At 29.2% G+C, this 14,477-nt stretch overlaps 1 protein-coding gene across 1 annotated transcript; it reads left to right on the forward strand.

Moving 5' to 3' along the window:
• The first annotated feature begins 4,505 nt into the window (after nucleotides 1-4,505).
• On the forward strand, nucleotides 4,506-8,319 carry LOC105846217 (VPS10 domain-containing receptor SorCS1). The gene has a single exon (XM_065792649.1). It carries the CDS (start codon nucleotides 4,952-4,954, stop codon nucleotides 8,090-8,092), a length of 3,141 nt encoding a protein of 1,046 aa, XP_065648721.1. The 5' UTR covers nucleotides 4,506-4,951; the 3' UTR covers nucleotides 8,093-8,319.
• Nucleotides 8,320-14,477: the final 6,158 nt, after the last annotated feature.

Genomic DNA, 14,477 nt, shown 5'->3' on the forward strand with positions numbered 1-14,477 from the left:
TCATACTTTGTTTTGTTCTAAAGTAAAACCAAATTAACAGACATTAACACTGCTTGACACTGAATTCTGTCAAGTTTTCTGCTAGCCGAGCAACATTTCTAGCATTTCAACAATTATTAATTTCATCCTGCCTAGATCTATTTTTTTTTCATTTGACTACTATTTTCAAGTTGCCTGCAAGTAGGCTCAACGAAGTTATTAATGTAAATGCAAAAGCATTTACATTAATAACTTCGTTGAGCCTAATACTATCTATTTCAATTTAACTATTACCATTAAACATATTACCAGTAATCTTACTATTACTATAACTGAATAAATGAATGTAAAAGAATCTTACAAATTGTGATCTTTTTTAATCAAAGACTTTACTTAAACTTTGAAAACATGGAAACAACATAATATAAACATATATACGAACTATTAAACACAATATATTTATTTAAATTTATGAAACATATATAAACACCTCTTATAATATTTATATACACAATAGATACATTTTATACTACTTTAAAAATACATTTAGAAAACAATTATATAACACATATTACCACATACATATATTTATCAAAAACGTTTTAATTTTGAACATAATATAAACAAATATGCAAACTATAAACATATATAAATTGAATTGCGTGAACAAAAAATTTAAAAATAACATTAAAAAATTTAAAAAGATTCATATTAATTTATATATAAAGACATATATCTCGTAATAAAATATCAAATTATAATCATATTTAATTTAAGTCAAATACTTATTGAATAAAGAACAAAAAAACAGATAAAAGAACTGCAATCCTATTAACAAAATTTAACGTTTAGCAACAATTAAAATGTCAGTGTTGGCTCAAAATTTTAACTTATTTTTCTAAATTTTCTAAAACAGAACAAAAAAAGATAATAGCATAACAGAAATGTCAATAAAATAATAATCAACATAAGCAAGGTATGAAATGATAGGATTTAAAATATATTTGAACTATATTAATTTAGGACTTCATTAAACTAAATTAATAAACTTAAAAGTAGTAATAAATATTTTTATGATAAAGTTTTAGTAACTCTTTTAGTGCAATAAAGCACTGTAACTGTACTAGAGATAATTTACTAAATTTCTCGAGAGAGACCTTTTTAATTTAGATTTTGTTTTCGCAATTTCAGATTAAGCATGCGCTTTAAAAGCAAAGATTTTCGTTTTTCCATTTTTTGTTAATATTTGATCAAAATTGGGTTCGATATCATATCCAATTTTGATCAAATATTATAAATACGTATTTTTGATAAATAAGTGGTATTGAACTCGAGTTCGAAACTTAAAACTAAATGCGCATTTTTCTGGTATCAATGGCGGTATGTTATACGTGATCAATACTCCGAGTATTTACAATACTAGTTATGCCGACTGGGAAGAAAGTTGATAAATAAATAATGCAAAATAGCGTTTTGGAACACATGTCAGATTAACGTGTAAATAACCGCATAAAATTACGCTTAAATTAATATTGCGTAATGAAGACATGTTCATTAGAGGAAATATCTAGTTAAAATAATTTTTTTTAACTAGATATTTCCTCTAATGAACATGTCTTCACCATTATGACAAATTTTCACCGTGCAATGCTGACATTGAATTTTTGGTATTTTGGCACACTCTGTCCCACTGTGCAACGCTTTTAAAGCAGCTGTAGATCTAAAGGATTTAAACGCAACTCTTATGAGAAGTTACCAAAACGATATCACTCTAATGATCAAGGCAGCTGTATTTGTTGCGCTGGCGGGTATGAAACAATCTAGTAAAGTAAGAGAAAAAGTCCTTAAATCATCACCCACGCCATCATTTGTATATTTGCTTACGGATAAAACGGACGAGATCAAACAGCAACGGCAGCAATTAAGTACAAGCAATTTTATAGCTGCTCAAAATAAAGATATAATAGACCCAAGTCGCGAGTTAAATATCATTGTAATAGGTCTTAACAAGTTTTCCACAGTAGACGATAAAAAGATTGTTGAAGATTTTTTTTAGCAACGGGATTGAAGGATGTTATTGGTATTGCAAGTGTTAACCGCCTTAAAACGATTGTTTAAAACAAAAAGTTGTCAAGCTTGAACTTTATCCAGGTTTCACCATCTAGTTTTTCATCTCAAACTAAAATACTCAAAATATGTGCACACCAAACACAAGAGAAATAAATAGGTATCTAGGTACGCGAATACAGGAGCAACAAACCGAGCACAGGAGCGACAAACTGAATTCAACGCTACACACAGCCAGCTCAAGTAGCTAAACAACGAACCCGCCGCTGCTAACATTCTAGATAATACATCATAGGAAAGGTCGCATCAGTTGCATCAATGTTATCAAATAAACGTCCAATCAGTGCTACGTATTTGCATCTCCAGTTAGAGCTCTGGTTGACTACGTTAGTTGCGCAGCCGCCTTTTACTCAGAAATTTCCACTGCCAACTAGACGTCCTAGACCGATAACTAAAGTAAAAATAAAACCAATCCAACCCAACGCTTCCAAGTATATATATATATATATATATATATATATATATATATATATATATATATATATATATATATATATATATATATATATATATATATATATATATATGGTGTAGTTGCCGACTTGTGAAATAAATTGAAGAAAATTACCTATTTTCGAGAAAGGGAGTAAACTAAATGCATCAAATTACCAGCTTATCTCGCTTACATCCATTTCATACAAAATGATAGAAGCTATTTTGCAAACAAGCATAATGAAACACTGTGTTGCTAATAGCTTAATTACTCCAAAACAGCAATTGTGATGCTTTCCGACTCCGATTTTTAATTATGGCAATAGTTTTGCTGTCGTCAGCATTCAGCTTTATATGATGAGTGATGCTTTCCGGCAGGTCATTAATGAAGATTACAAAGAGCAATAAACCTAAGACCGAGCCTTGAGACAATCCATTTTTTTTTGGTTTGTTTATCGCAAGGGTTACCTTTCAAACCTGTTAGAAACTTGGAACATCATAACGGAGGTAATTTATTGCAGCCACGCAGTAGACGTCATATACGCAGGCTTTGCAAAGGCGTTTGACGAAGTGCTGCATAAACGCTTTCTTTATAAGTTAGGAGCTTACGGTATTCAATTCGCGCTCGTAGATTGGATCTCAGATTAGTAACGAGATCGAAGTTAACGAGTGGTCATCAACAGCTTCACATCAGAATGGCAAGCGGTCACTAGTGGAATGCCTCAAGGCTCGGTCTTAAGCCCATTGCTTTTTTTAATCTTCATTAATGATCTGCCGAACAGCATCTCTAATCATATGAAGCTGTATGTTGACGACAGCAAAATTAATTGCATAACTAAAAATGAGTCGGACAGCATCACTCTCCGAACTGAAGTTGACAGAGCAGTGGAATAGTCACATATCTCATGCATTTCAGCATCGAGAAATGCAAAGTAATGCATGTTGGCCGTGCATATATAGCAAGTTGACGCAGGAATACGCAACGGCTAACGTTGACGGCATGTGCTGTCCACTCGAAAAGGTTGTAGTCAAATGAGACCTTGGTGTGATGGTCTCCAATGACCTTTACGTCAAACCACAAGTAGTGTCAGCCACATCAATAGTGAATAGAATGATTCGGCGACTCATAAAAACTTTTCGCAGTCGGAGTTTTTATTTATAGCGCACACTGTATCTCATATACATTCGCTACCACCTGGTCGCCGCATTTAATGTCCGACATTGCCATCTTCGAGCAAGTCTAACATCGAACAAAAAAAACAATATCATCTATTAAATACCTGTTCTATGAAAATCGACTCTAATGGCTTGGTCTAACAACACTTGAAAAACGCCGTAAAAGAGCAGACCTTATTGAATCAAATTTATCGGTTCTTTCGTCCCACAAAAACGTAAAGCGAAGTATATTTTAAGATTGCATAACCAAAAGCTTGAACGCCAGCTGGTACGAAATTTTGAAGAACGACAGCTTTTTTTAAATAGAGTTGTAGTCCCATGGAATGCGCTTTCTCAAGCAGCAGTAAACGCTCCATCAATCAATGCTTTCAAAGGTAGCATAACAAAGTAACTTTTAGCGACACAATTGCTTCATTGTCAGTAACGTCTGTATTTTTATTTTCGTTAGTATAGAGGGGCCTGGCGTAGCATCTCTTCATCAAACTATAAATAGATTTATTGTATTTTTTTATTGTTTTTTTTTTTTATTGATTACTGAATGAAAGAAAAAACATATATATATATATATATGTAATGTGTTATTTATGTCGTAAGTCGCTTTAATGGTTAAATCAACAAAAAGTCATTATCTATAGCTTTTTTTTTCTTTTTTGCCACAATTTTCAATAAAACTTTGAATGCAAATAAATTTTATAAACAGTTAAGCAAAGGCGTTCCGCAAAATAACTATGACTAAATCATTTAAAGACTTTGTTCGGTTGTTGAGATAATAAACATTGTCGAACAGTCTCAAATATCAAATATGCTATTGAAGGGTGAGTTGAAAAAAAAGTGATCCAAAAATGTAAGGAGTCCGATAATAGTGGAATAGTCATTATTTTAATATTTATAGTAAAAATATAATAAAACTTGTTGCTTTTTAATAAAAAAATATTACCATTTAATAAAATTTACTATTTAAATCGTATCTGTTTTTATAAAAGAAATGAATCCATTCAAATATTATTGCTTTTATACCTCCGTAATTTGTTGTTGTTTTTTTAAGTTTTAATTTTCACTTAATCATTCAATTGGTCAAGATAACAATTCAAGTAAAAGAAGAAGCAAAAAATTAAATAACACTTTAAACAGTTTGCTGAAGAAAAAGTAGTAGAAACATAATCCAAATACATTATATTTTTTTGTTGTTGTTGTTGCTTCTTACTAACTTAAAATAAGACTAATAAAAACTAACGTCATGAACATTTGCATTTTAATGATATTGGGATTTGCGTTAACTTATGGAAATATGCAATATATTAGTGAAGACGATTCGTCTATGGTGCTACAGCAAAGTAAATTAAAACATAACATATCAAAAAGACATTTAAACAATTTAAGTAAAACAAATGAAAACTTAACTTTAAGTGAACCTGATAAAACCGAATTTATTTTTCAAGAAGATTCAAATAATGTGGCTTTTGTTTATTGGAAATACGCCAGCGAAGGAGTTATTTTCTTTTTGACATGCGAGTCAGCAAATGTTTCTAACCACAACAAATTTGTCAACAAAGGCTGCAATAGCCCCAGTAACTTATACAGATCGTCAAATGATGGAAAAACATTTACTCTTCAAAATAAAATTTTTGGCAACGCATTCTTACACAGTATTTACTTAACGCCTTTAAATAAAAAGCTAAAAATACTCACGGACTACAGAAACAAAAGCATTTATTTAACTAGAGATAATGGTATGTCATACACGCGTATCAAAACAATTTTTGCGCCAACTTTTATTCATTTTCATTCAAAATTTGAAAATATTTTAGCTGGCTATGATTACACGCCAGAAGGTGGAAATTCTGTTTATATTAGCATTGACAGCGGTTCTACTTGGGTAAAGGTCGCCAGTGACGTTCGAAACTACTTTTGGAGTAAAAATGACTCGACGTTTTTTATTGAACTTAATGACGTAAAGAATATAGATGAAGAGACGCGATCTTCCAGCTTATACATGTGTAATATGCCATGCAGTTCAATATCTAAAGTTATCTCAGAAAATTTAGTGCCATATTCTGTTTATGTTGGAATTAACTTAATTATGGTACAGTATTTAAGTAATCGAGAAATTTATGTTTCTTACAACAATAGAGGGTTTGAAAAATTAGTATATGATAAACAGTTTATCAAAGCCCATGTACATCACACTATTTTAAATGAAAACGAAAATGAGTATTTATTAGGAATTATTCACCCCGATCTCACTGTAAGTTTGTATCTATCTGGACCATACGGATACCAAATGCAGTTTGTCCAGTCTGATATTGTTATGGAAAATGGGTTCAAAGAAGATTTAGTTCCTAAAATTGATTTTTTTGAACTTGGAGGGTCTTTTGGAACTTTCATTGTGAATAAAAAAAACATAGGGACATTAATCAGTTTTGATAAAGGTAATAACTGGGAATCTATAAAAGTAAATACTAATGATTGTAAAAGTTCTTGTGAAATTACACTGTATATTAAAGTGGAGCAAGCTACTATGGAGTTTACTGCACCTTTGATTTCAAAAGAAAGTGCTCCCGGTGTGATTATTGCACAAGGTTTTTTTGCAAAAATGCACACAAACGAACACGCTATTACACCACACAAAATTTTTGTATCTTTTGATGGTGGTCATAGTTGGAAAGAACATTTGGATACCATGTACGGTTATGCTATTCTTGATCATGGGGGGCTTATAGCTGCAACACCATTAACGTACACTTTAGATAATGGTTTGTCATACACGATTGATTACGGAAACACTTGGCAAGTGGTATCAATTTCAAAAAGATATTCACGGATTGCTGCAATCATAACAGAGTCCTCAGGAAAAAGTCTTCAATTAAATATATTTGGTTTTTTACAAGATCAACCATTTTTATCAGTAAAGAAAGTAAATACTTGGGTTGTATGGCAGTTTAACTTTACAAAACTTTTTAGAGGCATTTGTGAGCCGGATGATTATATTACATGGAAACATAATGACAAATGTGTCCTTGGTAGGAACATAACTAGCAAAAGACGCAGTGCCGATAAAAATTGCCTTAATGGGATTTCGTTTGAAAACAACATTACAATAACGCCTTGTGAATGCAGTTTAGAAGACTTCAAATGTGACAAATACTATTTCAAAAACGAAACCAATTTCTGCTTGCCGTACAACAATAAACATGTGTTTGACGCAAGTGGCTGTAAAGTTAGTTATTTAAAAACAAAGGGTTATGTTAAAAGATTTGGAGATCTTTGCAACGCAGGCATTGAAAAAGAGTTGATGCCCTCTCTTGAACCTTGTCCTGTACTTCCTCCAAAAGTTTTTAAAATATCTGCTTCAAGTAACCCACAAACAGTTAACACTAATATTACTTTTAGAATTGACCAAGTATATGGATTTTTTAACACAGTATATAGCTGGAATTTTGGCGATGAAAGTAAAACTTTGCGCGGCACCTTTGATGAAATGAAATTAGTCCAACACGCATTTAAAACTGCCGGAAACTACGTTGTAAAAATGATTGCATCTAATGTCGAGGAAAATGTTACGCATACAATTGCTGTTGAAATTGTTAAAGATTTTTTTATAGATGCAGATATTGTTTACAACCCACCGGTTATTGTCAACGTACCATCTGAATTTAAATTAGGAGCATATGACAAAAATGGAATATGGAGAACACTAGACACAAAAAATGCAAACTTTATCTGGTCATTTAATGATAAATACACAAAAGGTCTTAGTTCTGTAAAAACATTTTGCTTTTTAACACCTGGAACTTACAAAGTTGAGGTGCAAATAATAACACCGTACAGCTATCAATTAAAAGTAAAAAATATACCTGTGTTCAAATCCACAACAGCAATGGATATCATCATTGAAACAGCTAATGATCAATCTATTGATGAAGAACTCTTTACAAAATTAAAAGAGTATTTGGTTGCAATGAGCGGCGTTTTTGATGACACTCAAATCATTATTAATGCAGATTATGTGTCTGATAGAAAAGTCAGAGTATATTTTTGTGACTATGGAGATTCTCCAAAATATAATTCTAAGAGTATTGCTCAAGAATTGAATGCACAGATAAACCACTTAAAACCATTAATATTTAATGGTGCAAGGATAATAAAATCTACTTTAGTTACGTACTCTCAAATGGAAAATGGAAAAAAACTTGATAAGAATCACTGGATATCAGTAATTATTCCATTATTAATAATAGTAATTGCTATTTTGGTTGTAATTTTCTTTTATCGCAAGAAAATTCGAAGAATCTTTTTTAAACAATACGATCACATGAAAAACGTGCTTGTTTTAGATATGGAGGGCGAAGAATTTGTGAGCGGTGAAAGAATCTATTAAAAAAAATTATTTATTGGTCAAACATAAAATATTTTAAACCACTTTAAAATGTTTATAAACAATAAACAAAAAAAATTGTTTCCCTTTTTTATTTTATCTATTAAAATAGTGTATGGCTATTCCCGATAAATTTCAACAAATTTATGTTATTTATACGCTTTTGTATAGCAGTTTGTCAAGCAAATTCAAATTTCATAAAAGAAATATTTTGGGTTTAAAACTCATAATCGTGTAGATTTTTTTTATCTCTAATTATACTTTTCAATAAACATCACTCACTAACCCAAATAAATATCGTTAATTGACTTATATATTTTTTTTATTTTTATAATTAGGTTTTACATTATATTTACAACCATTATTTCTGCAAACTATTTGGCATATTGGGCCGGATATACCTGACTTTAAGAAAGATTTGGTGTTCAAATAGACATAAATTTATTATGGAGAAATTATATTGGGCGCATTAAATCGAAAATATTTTCTGTAATAGGTATTTTATGAAGATCTTATTTCTTCAAAAAAAAACTTTACTTTAGTCTAATTCATAGTCATCGTAAACTAATATAGTTTGAGCTAGTTCACACAAAACAAAATAAATCATCGTATGCTAATATAGTTTGAGCTATCTTGTCATCATTTACCCAAAGTGATAATTTGCAGCCAAATAGTTTCCCTAACTATTATACTAAAAAAATAAAAACCCAGTATTTTGAATTTTTAATAATATCATAAGGCCCTAAAACATGGAAAAACTTGGAAAATCAAGGTTTAAATGACTTAATTGGAACATCGTCGTTTAAACTGCAAGCAAAGTTCCATATTTTTGGTTCGTAAAAATGATTGCCATAAATATAAAAATTTAAAAATTTTTAATATCATTAAAAAAACATATGAATAACAGTAGAAATAGTAATTACAGAGCTAATTACAAAAATTTACTTAAAGTAACATTTTGCATAGAATTACAGTTGCGACCAAATATTTTCTAGGACAAATAAAAATGAATTTTTCTAATATTTCAGCACTTACGTCACTAAATCTAACAATTTATGTACCAATTAATAGTTTTTCATGTTGAACGAAACATTAATGTATTGTGAATAAATATTGATTATCTAATTAACGTATTCTAATTGAAATAAAGATTCACGATTTTTAACGAGCTCAAAAATTTGCGGACATACTAAAGCTTTGTACATTTTTTCGAAAATTTGCTAGTTCATTGATATTGTAAACAAGTATTCTGTGGAAATAATTAAAAAGCTTCATTTATTAGTGATTGAAGTCACGGAGTATAAGAAATGCATAATATATCAAGTAAAAAAGTTGATAGCAAGATCAGTTCAAACAAAAATTCGTTTCTGATAGAAAATTCTATGAGCTGATAGAAAAATTAGAAATAGCTATGAACTTATTGGATCCACAAAGAATCAAAAGCAATCAGGAAGACCACGCCAAACAATATACCGTAAAGATAAAAAGCTCGTGATACTAAGCAAAGAAAAATCCCATTTGACAGCTATTGATTCAAATAAAAAAACGAAACGTTTTTATGCATTGAATTATAGTATCTTTACTACAAAACTTTATTTGCGTCATGCAAATGTGTTTGGAGGACGTCCATCCTAAAAGCCATTGATTTCCTTGAAAGTCTGAAACGACCGAAAAGACTTAGTATCACAGCATTTAAAGTGGAGTTATCAATCAGGGCTGACGAAATCAGGGCCTATGATACGGGTTCCAAAGTGGAGGGGCACAAATGTCAATTTTTTTTAAAAAGGCCTCTATATCTAAAATTTTCTTCAAAAAAAAAAAAGGTTCTTTATAAAAAAAGGGCGAATTGCTTAAAAACTTTTCAAAAAGAATAAAGCTTGTGTTTTGAAGTTGATATTTCAATCAAATGGATTGAGATTAAATGCCATTGATTAAATGTCTTGATTGTATACGTAGTCCTACAAAATAATGAATTTTAGCATTTCTAATAAGTTTGGATTAAGTATCGTAAAAAAACTCCTACATTTTTAAATATAAACACTTTATCCGCATTTTTAAATATAAACACTTTATCCGCATTTTTAAATATAAACACTTTATCCGCATTTTAAAATATAAACACTTTATCCGCATTTTTAAATATAAACACTTTATCCGCATTTTTAAATATAAACACTTTATCCGCATTTTTAAATATAAACACTTTATCCGCATTTTAAAACATAAACGCTTTATCCGCATTTTTTAATATAAACGCTTTATCCGCCTTTTTAAATATAAACACTTTATCAGCTTTTTTAAATATATACACTTTATCCGCATTTTTAAATATATACACTTTATCCGCATTTTTAAATATAAACACTTTATCCGCATTTTTTAATATAAACACTTTATCCGCATTTTAAAATATAAACACTTTATCCGCTTTTTAAAATATAAACACTTTATCCGCATTTTTAAATATAAACACTTTATCCGCGTTTTTAAATATAAACACTTTATCCGCATTTTTAAATATAAACACTTTATCCGCATTTTAAAATATAAACACTTTATCCGCATTTTTAAATATAAACACTTTATCCGCATTTTTAAATATAAACACTTTATCCGCATTTTTAAATATAAACACTTTATCCGCATTTTTAAATATAAACACTTTATCCGCATTTTTAAATATAAACACTTTATCCGCATTTTTAAATATAAACACTTTATCCGCATTTTTAAATATAAACACTTTATCTGCATTTTAAAACATAAACGCTTTATCCGCATTTTTAAATATAAACACTTTATCCGCATTTTAAAATATAAACACTTTATCCGCATTTTAAAATTTACACACTTTATCCGCATTTTAAAATATAAGCACTTTAGCCGCATTTTTAAATATGAACACTTTATCCGCATTTTTAAATATAAACACTTTATCCGCAAATTTTTGAACTCATCAAAAATTGTTATTTTTTTAATCAATTGAAATACGTTAGTTAATTTATCAAATTAGTCTTATAGTGTCTTAATCTAGTTAATTAATAAATTACTTCTTACATTGTTATACCATCAGTTTGCACTGTTTAGACTTTCTGTAAAGAATTTTTTTTTGTAAATTTATATATTTAATCCATCTTTTTTTTTTGGAAACGGACGTAATTAGAGGAGGCTATTGAAAAGTGGTTTAAAGTTTTAATAAAGTTTTGTGGTGCAAATTTTATGCAATATAAAATTTGCACCACAAAATTTTATTAAAATTTTAAACCACGTTACAACAGCCTCATCTAATTACGTCTGTTTCCAAAAAAAAAAGATGGATTAAATATATAAATTTGCAAAAAAAAACTTCTTCACAAAAAATCTAAAGAAAGTGGGTGGGGGGAGGGGAGATTCGATTCTATTGATCTGCCCTTGGTTTAATATAAAACCAAATTAGTAAAACACATGCGTCACTAATGTTGGGTCAATTAGGTCCTAATCACATGCGACGCTAACGCACGACCAATTGCAAAGCTTTATTATTGTAACCAAGGATGGATGCAGCATTTTTTGGAATTTGACATGGCTAACTTTCAGACATGGAGCAAACTCCAAACATTTACGTTTATACTTATGTCAAATAAGGATACTTTGCTAAAAATTGCAATGATTCGAGCCTTAAAACAAAATACCCCTAAAATGTTTGCGACATCTACCCTAAATGTGAGTGCAACAACTAAATAAAATATTTTTTTTTGATAAAATATTTTCAATAAAATAATTTCAACTAAATTTATATTCATCGATAAATTTTAAATTTCATGAAATAAGCTCTAAGCGTTCAAAAACAATTGCTTTACAAAATCTGTAACCCCCTCAAATTAAGGGGGCTCAAACTTTGTATAGTCATTATTTTTAAATGCTAAGAGATTATTGTAAGAGATTAAGACAAGTATGTTTAAAAAATGAATCTTTTTTAAACATGTTAGTCTTAATTTCTAGCTGTTGGCGTATTGGTTAATACTTGGAAATTATCGTAGAAGTAAGAGGTTTTACGTTGGTTTTATTTAATGTGCTCAAAAAAAATTGTTTTACAAATCCAAGTTGCATTTGCTTGATTATAGAAACAATAGACAAAGGAGTAGGGGAGGCTGGGACAAGATGAATATGTTAACAATTTTAGTTGCTTATTAATTAATTTATTTTTTTTGTTGCTTATTAATTAATTTTCAAGGATAGTAAAAATAGATATTTTTTTAAACAGGTTAGAGTAGTCCTTTGTAATATTAAATATATTAACATTTACTTCAAATTAAAAAAAAAATTATTTTTTATTTTTTCACAACCTTAACAAATCTCGTCCGAGTACTGAAGAGTTTACTTGTACCGCTATCAATAGTCAAATATTAGTTGCTGGCCGTGGCGCAGTTAATAACTATTTGTGGCTGTTCCTATTTTTTTTTTATTTGTTATTTAGGTGCCCGAAGAAGACCCAATGGTCTTGTAACAGGGCACCGCGGAAGTGCATTTAACTTGAAAATTCACGCCTCCTTCCATACCGTGACGCTAAAATATGTTCAGACTTGGTTTCGAACCTGGATCTCCTGCTTCTAAAACAAGCACTCTTACCACTGCGCCACGGTCGCACAAATAATATTTGACTATTGATAGCGGTGCGGAACTTAATTTAGTCATGTTTGCTGATGATACAAATCTATTTCTTACTAACAATGATATCAAGAAATTATACTTAGATATGAATATTGAACTAAATAAAGTAAATAATTGGTTTAGGGATAACAAACTCTCACTTAACTCAGAGAAAACAAGCTATATATTATTCCATAATAAAACACAAGAAGAAAACCTTCCTCTTAATTTGCCGGACCTTATCTTAAATGATAACTTAATTAAAAAACAAGCCAGTATTAGATTCTTAGGAGTTTTCGTTGATGACAATTTATCCTTCCTCAAATAAGATATATTCAATCTAAAATCACTAATATAATTGGTATGATGTATCGAGTTCGCTCATATATCAATAAATGAAGTCTCAAACTAATACATTTTGGACTAATTCATTGCTTCATCAGCTATGCAAGCATAACATGGGCGAGTACGCAACCATCAAAACTTAAAAAAATTATAGTCTACAAAAACATGCTAGTAGAATTATTTACTCTAAAAATAAGCGTAAACACGCCAAACCTATAATGAAAGATATGAAACTGATGGATGTTTATGAAATAAATATATATCAGCATTTAATTTTTATGTATCGATTCAATAATAATCTCTCTCCTGCAAACTTTAATAACAAGTTTGAAATAAACATAAATGAAAACTATTATCTTAGAGCAAATATAAGTAACTCATATAAACTGCCTCAAAACTTTAATAAATATGCTGAATATAACATTGCATATCGAGGACCAAATATATGGAATAGTTATCGAAAAGAATTCAAATTTATGGCAAAGTCATTAAGTTCATTTAAGTTTCTAATAAAAAAGGAAATTTTTGAAATTTGAGAATTATTTGTGCTTAAAAGGATGACCAAGTAATTTTAATTATTTTAGTATTTATTTTATTCGATCTTTTTTTGATTTACTGATTAGCGCAGCAGCTTTATACCCATAAATATTTTTTAATTTATACCCATTAAGGTTTTTAATTTAATATCTATATTCTATTGAAAATGTATAAAAGGGCTCTATGAAAAGATTGCGATGGCGTATTTTCATTTTCATCTTCTTTGAGCTTCTGTCTGTTTAACTCTTTATTTTATAAAGATCATTGTAAAAAATAAAAACTTATATTTTTTATTGTATATATAGTGTATATACAAAAACGGTGCTTTTTGTATATACATTATATATACAATAAAAAATATAAGTTTTTGCTGTCTTCTTTGTTCTACGGACATATTTTTTATTTCTTGTATATATGAATCAGTGTTTTTTAAAAGAGCAAATTTCTCTAAGAAGTTTTGAGCAAATTCGCCTTTTTTAAAAAATACTGATTCATAAATGAATCAGTATTTTTTTTTTAAATATTTGCTTATTTAAAATATTTTTAACATAACTAGTTACTATATCATAATACTTACGATTCAGGATCTCGTAATTCAGTGGAAAAATTTTTCTAAATAGACCAAGATATATATATATATATATATATATATATATATATATATATATATATATATATATATATATATATATATATATATATATATATATATATATATATATATACACGTTATGTGATAAGGTGAGTTTCTTTTTTTTAAACCACAAGTTTTTAAAAATCACACGGACAAACAAACAGGTAGGAGAAGTGGGGCTTAATGAGCTAAGGGGGAAGTTGAGCAACTAAAAACATGACAAAACAACGGATAAAAAAATAG

The sequence above is a fragment of the Hydra vulgaris genome, chromosome 03 (assembly GCF_038396675.1).
Source record: "Hydra vulgaris chromosome 03, alternate assembly HydraT2T_AEP".
In the NCBI taxonomy this organism is placed as follows: Eukaryota; Metazoa; Cnidaria; class Hydrozoa; order Anthoathecata; family Hydridae; genus Hydra; species Hydra vulgaris.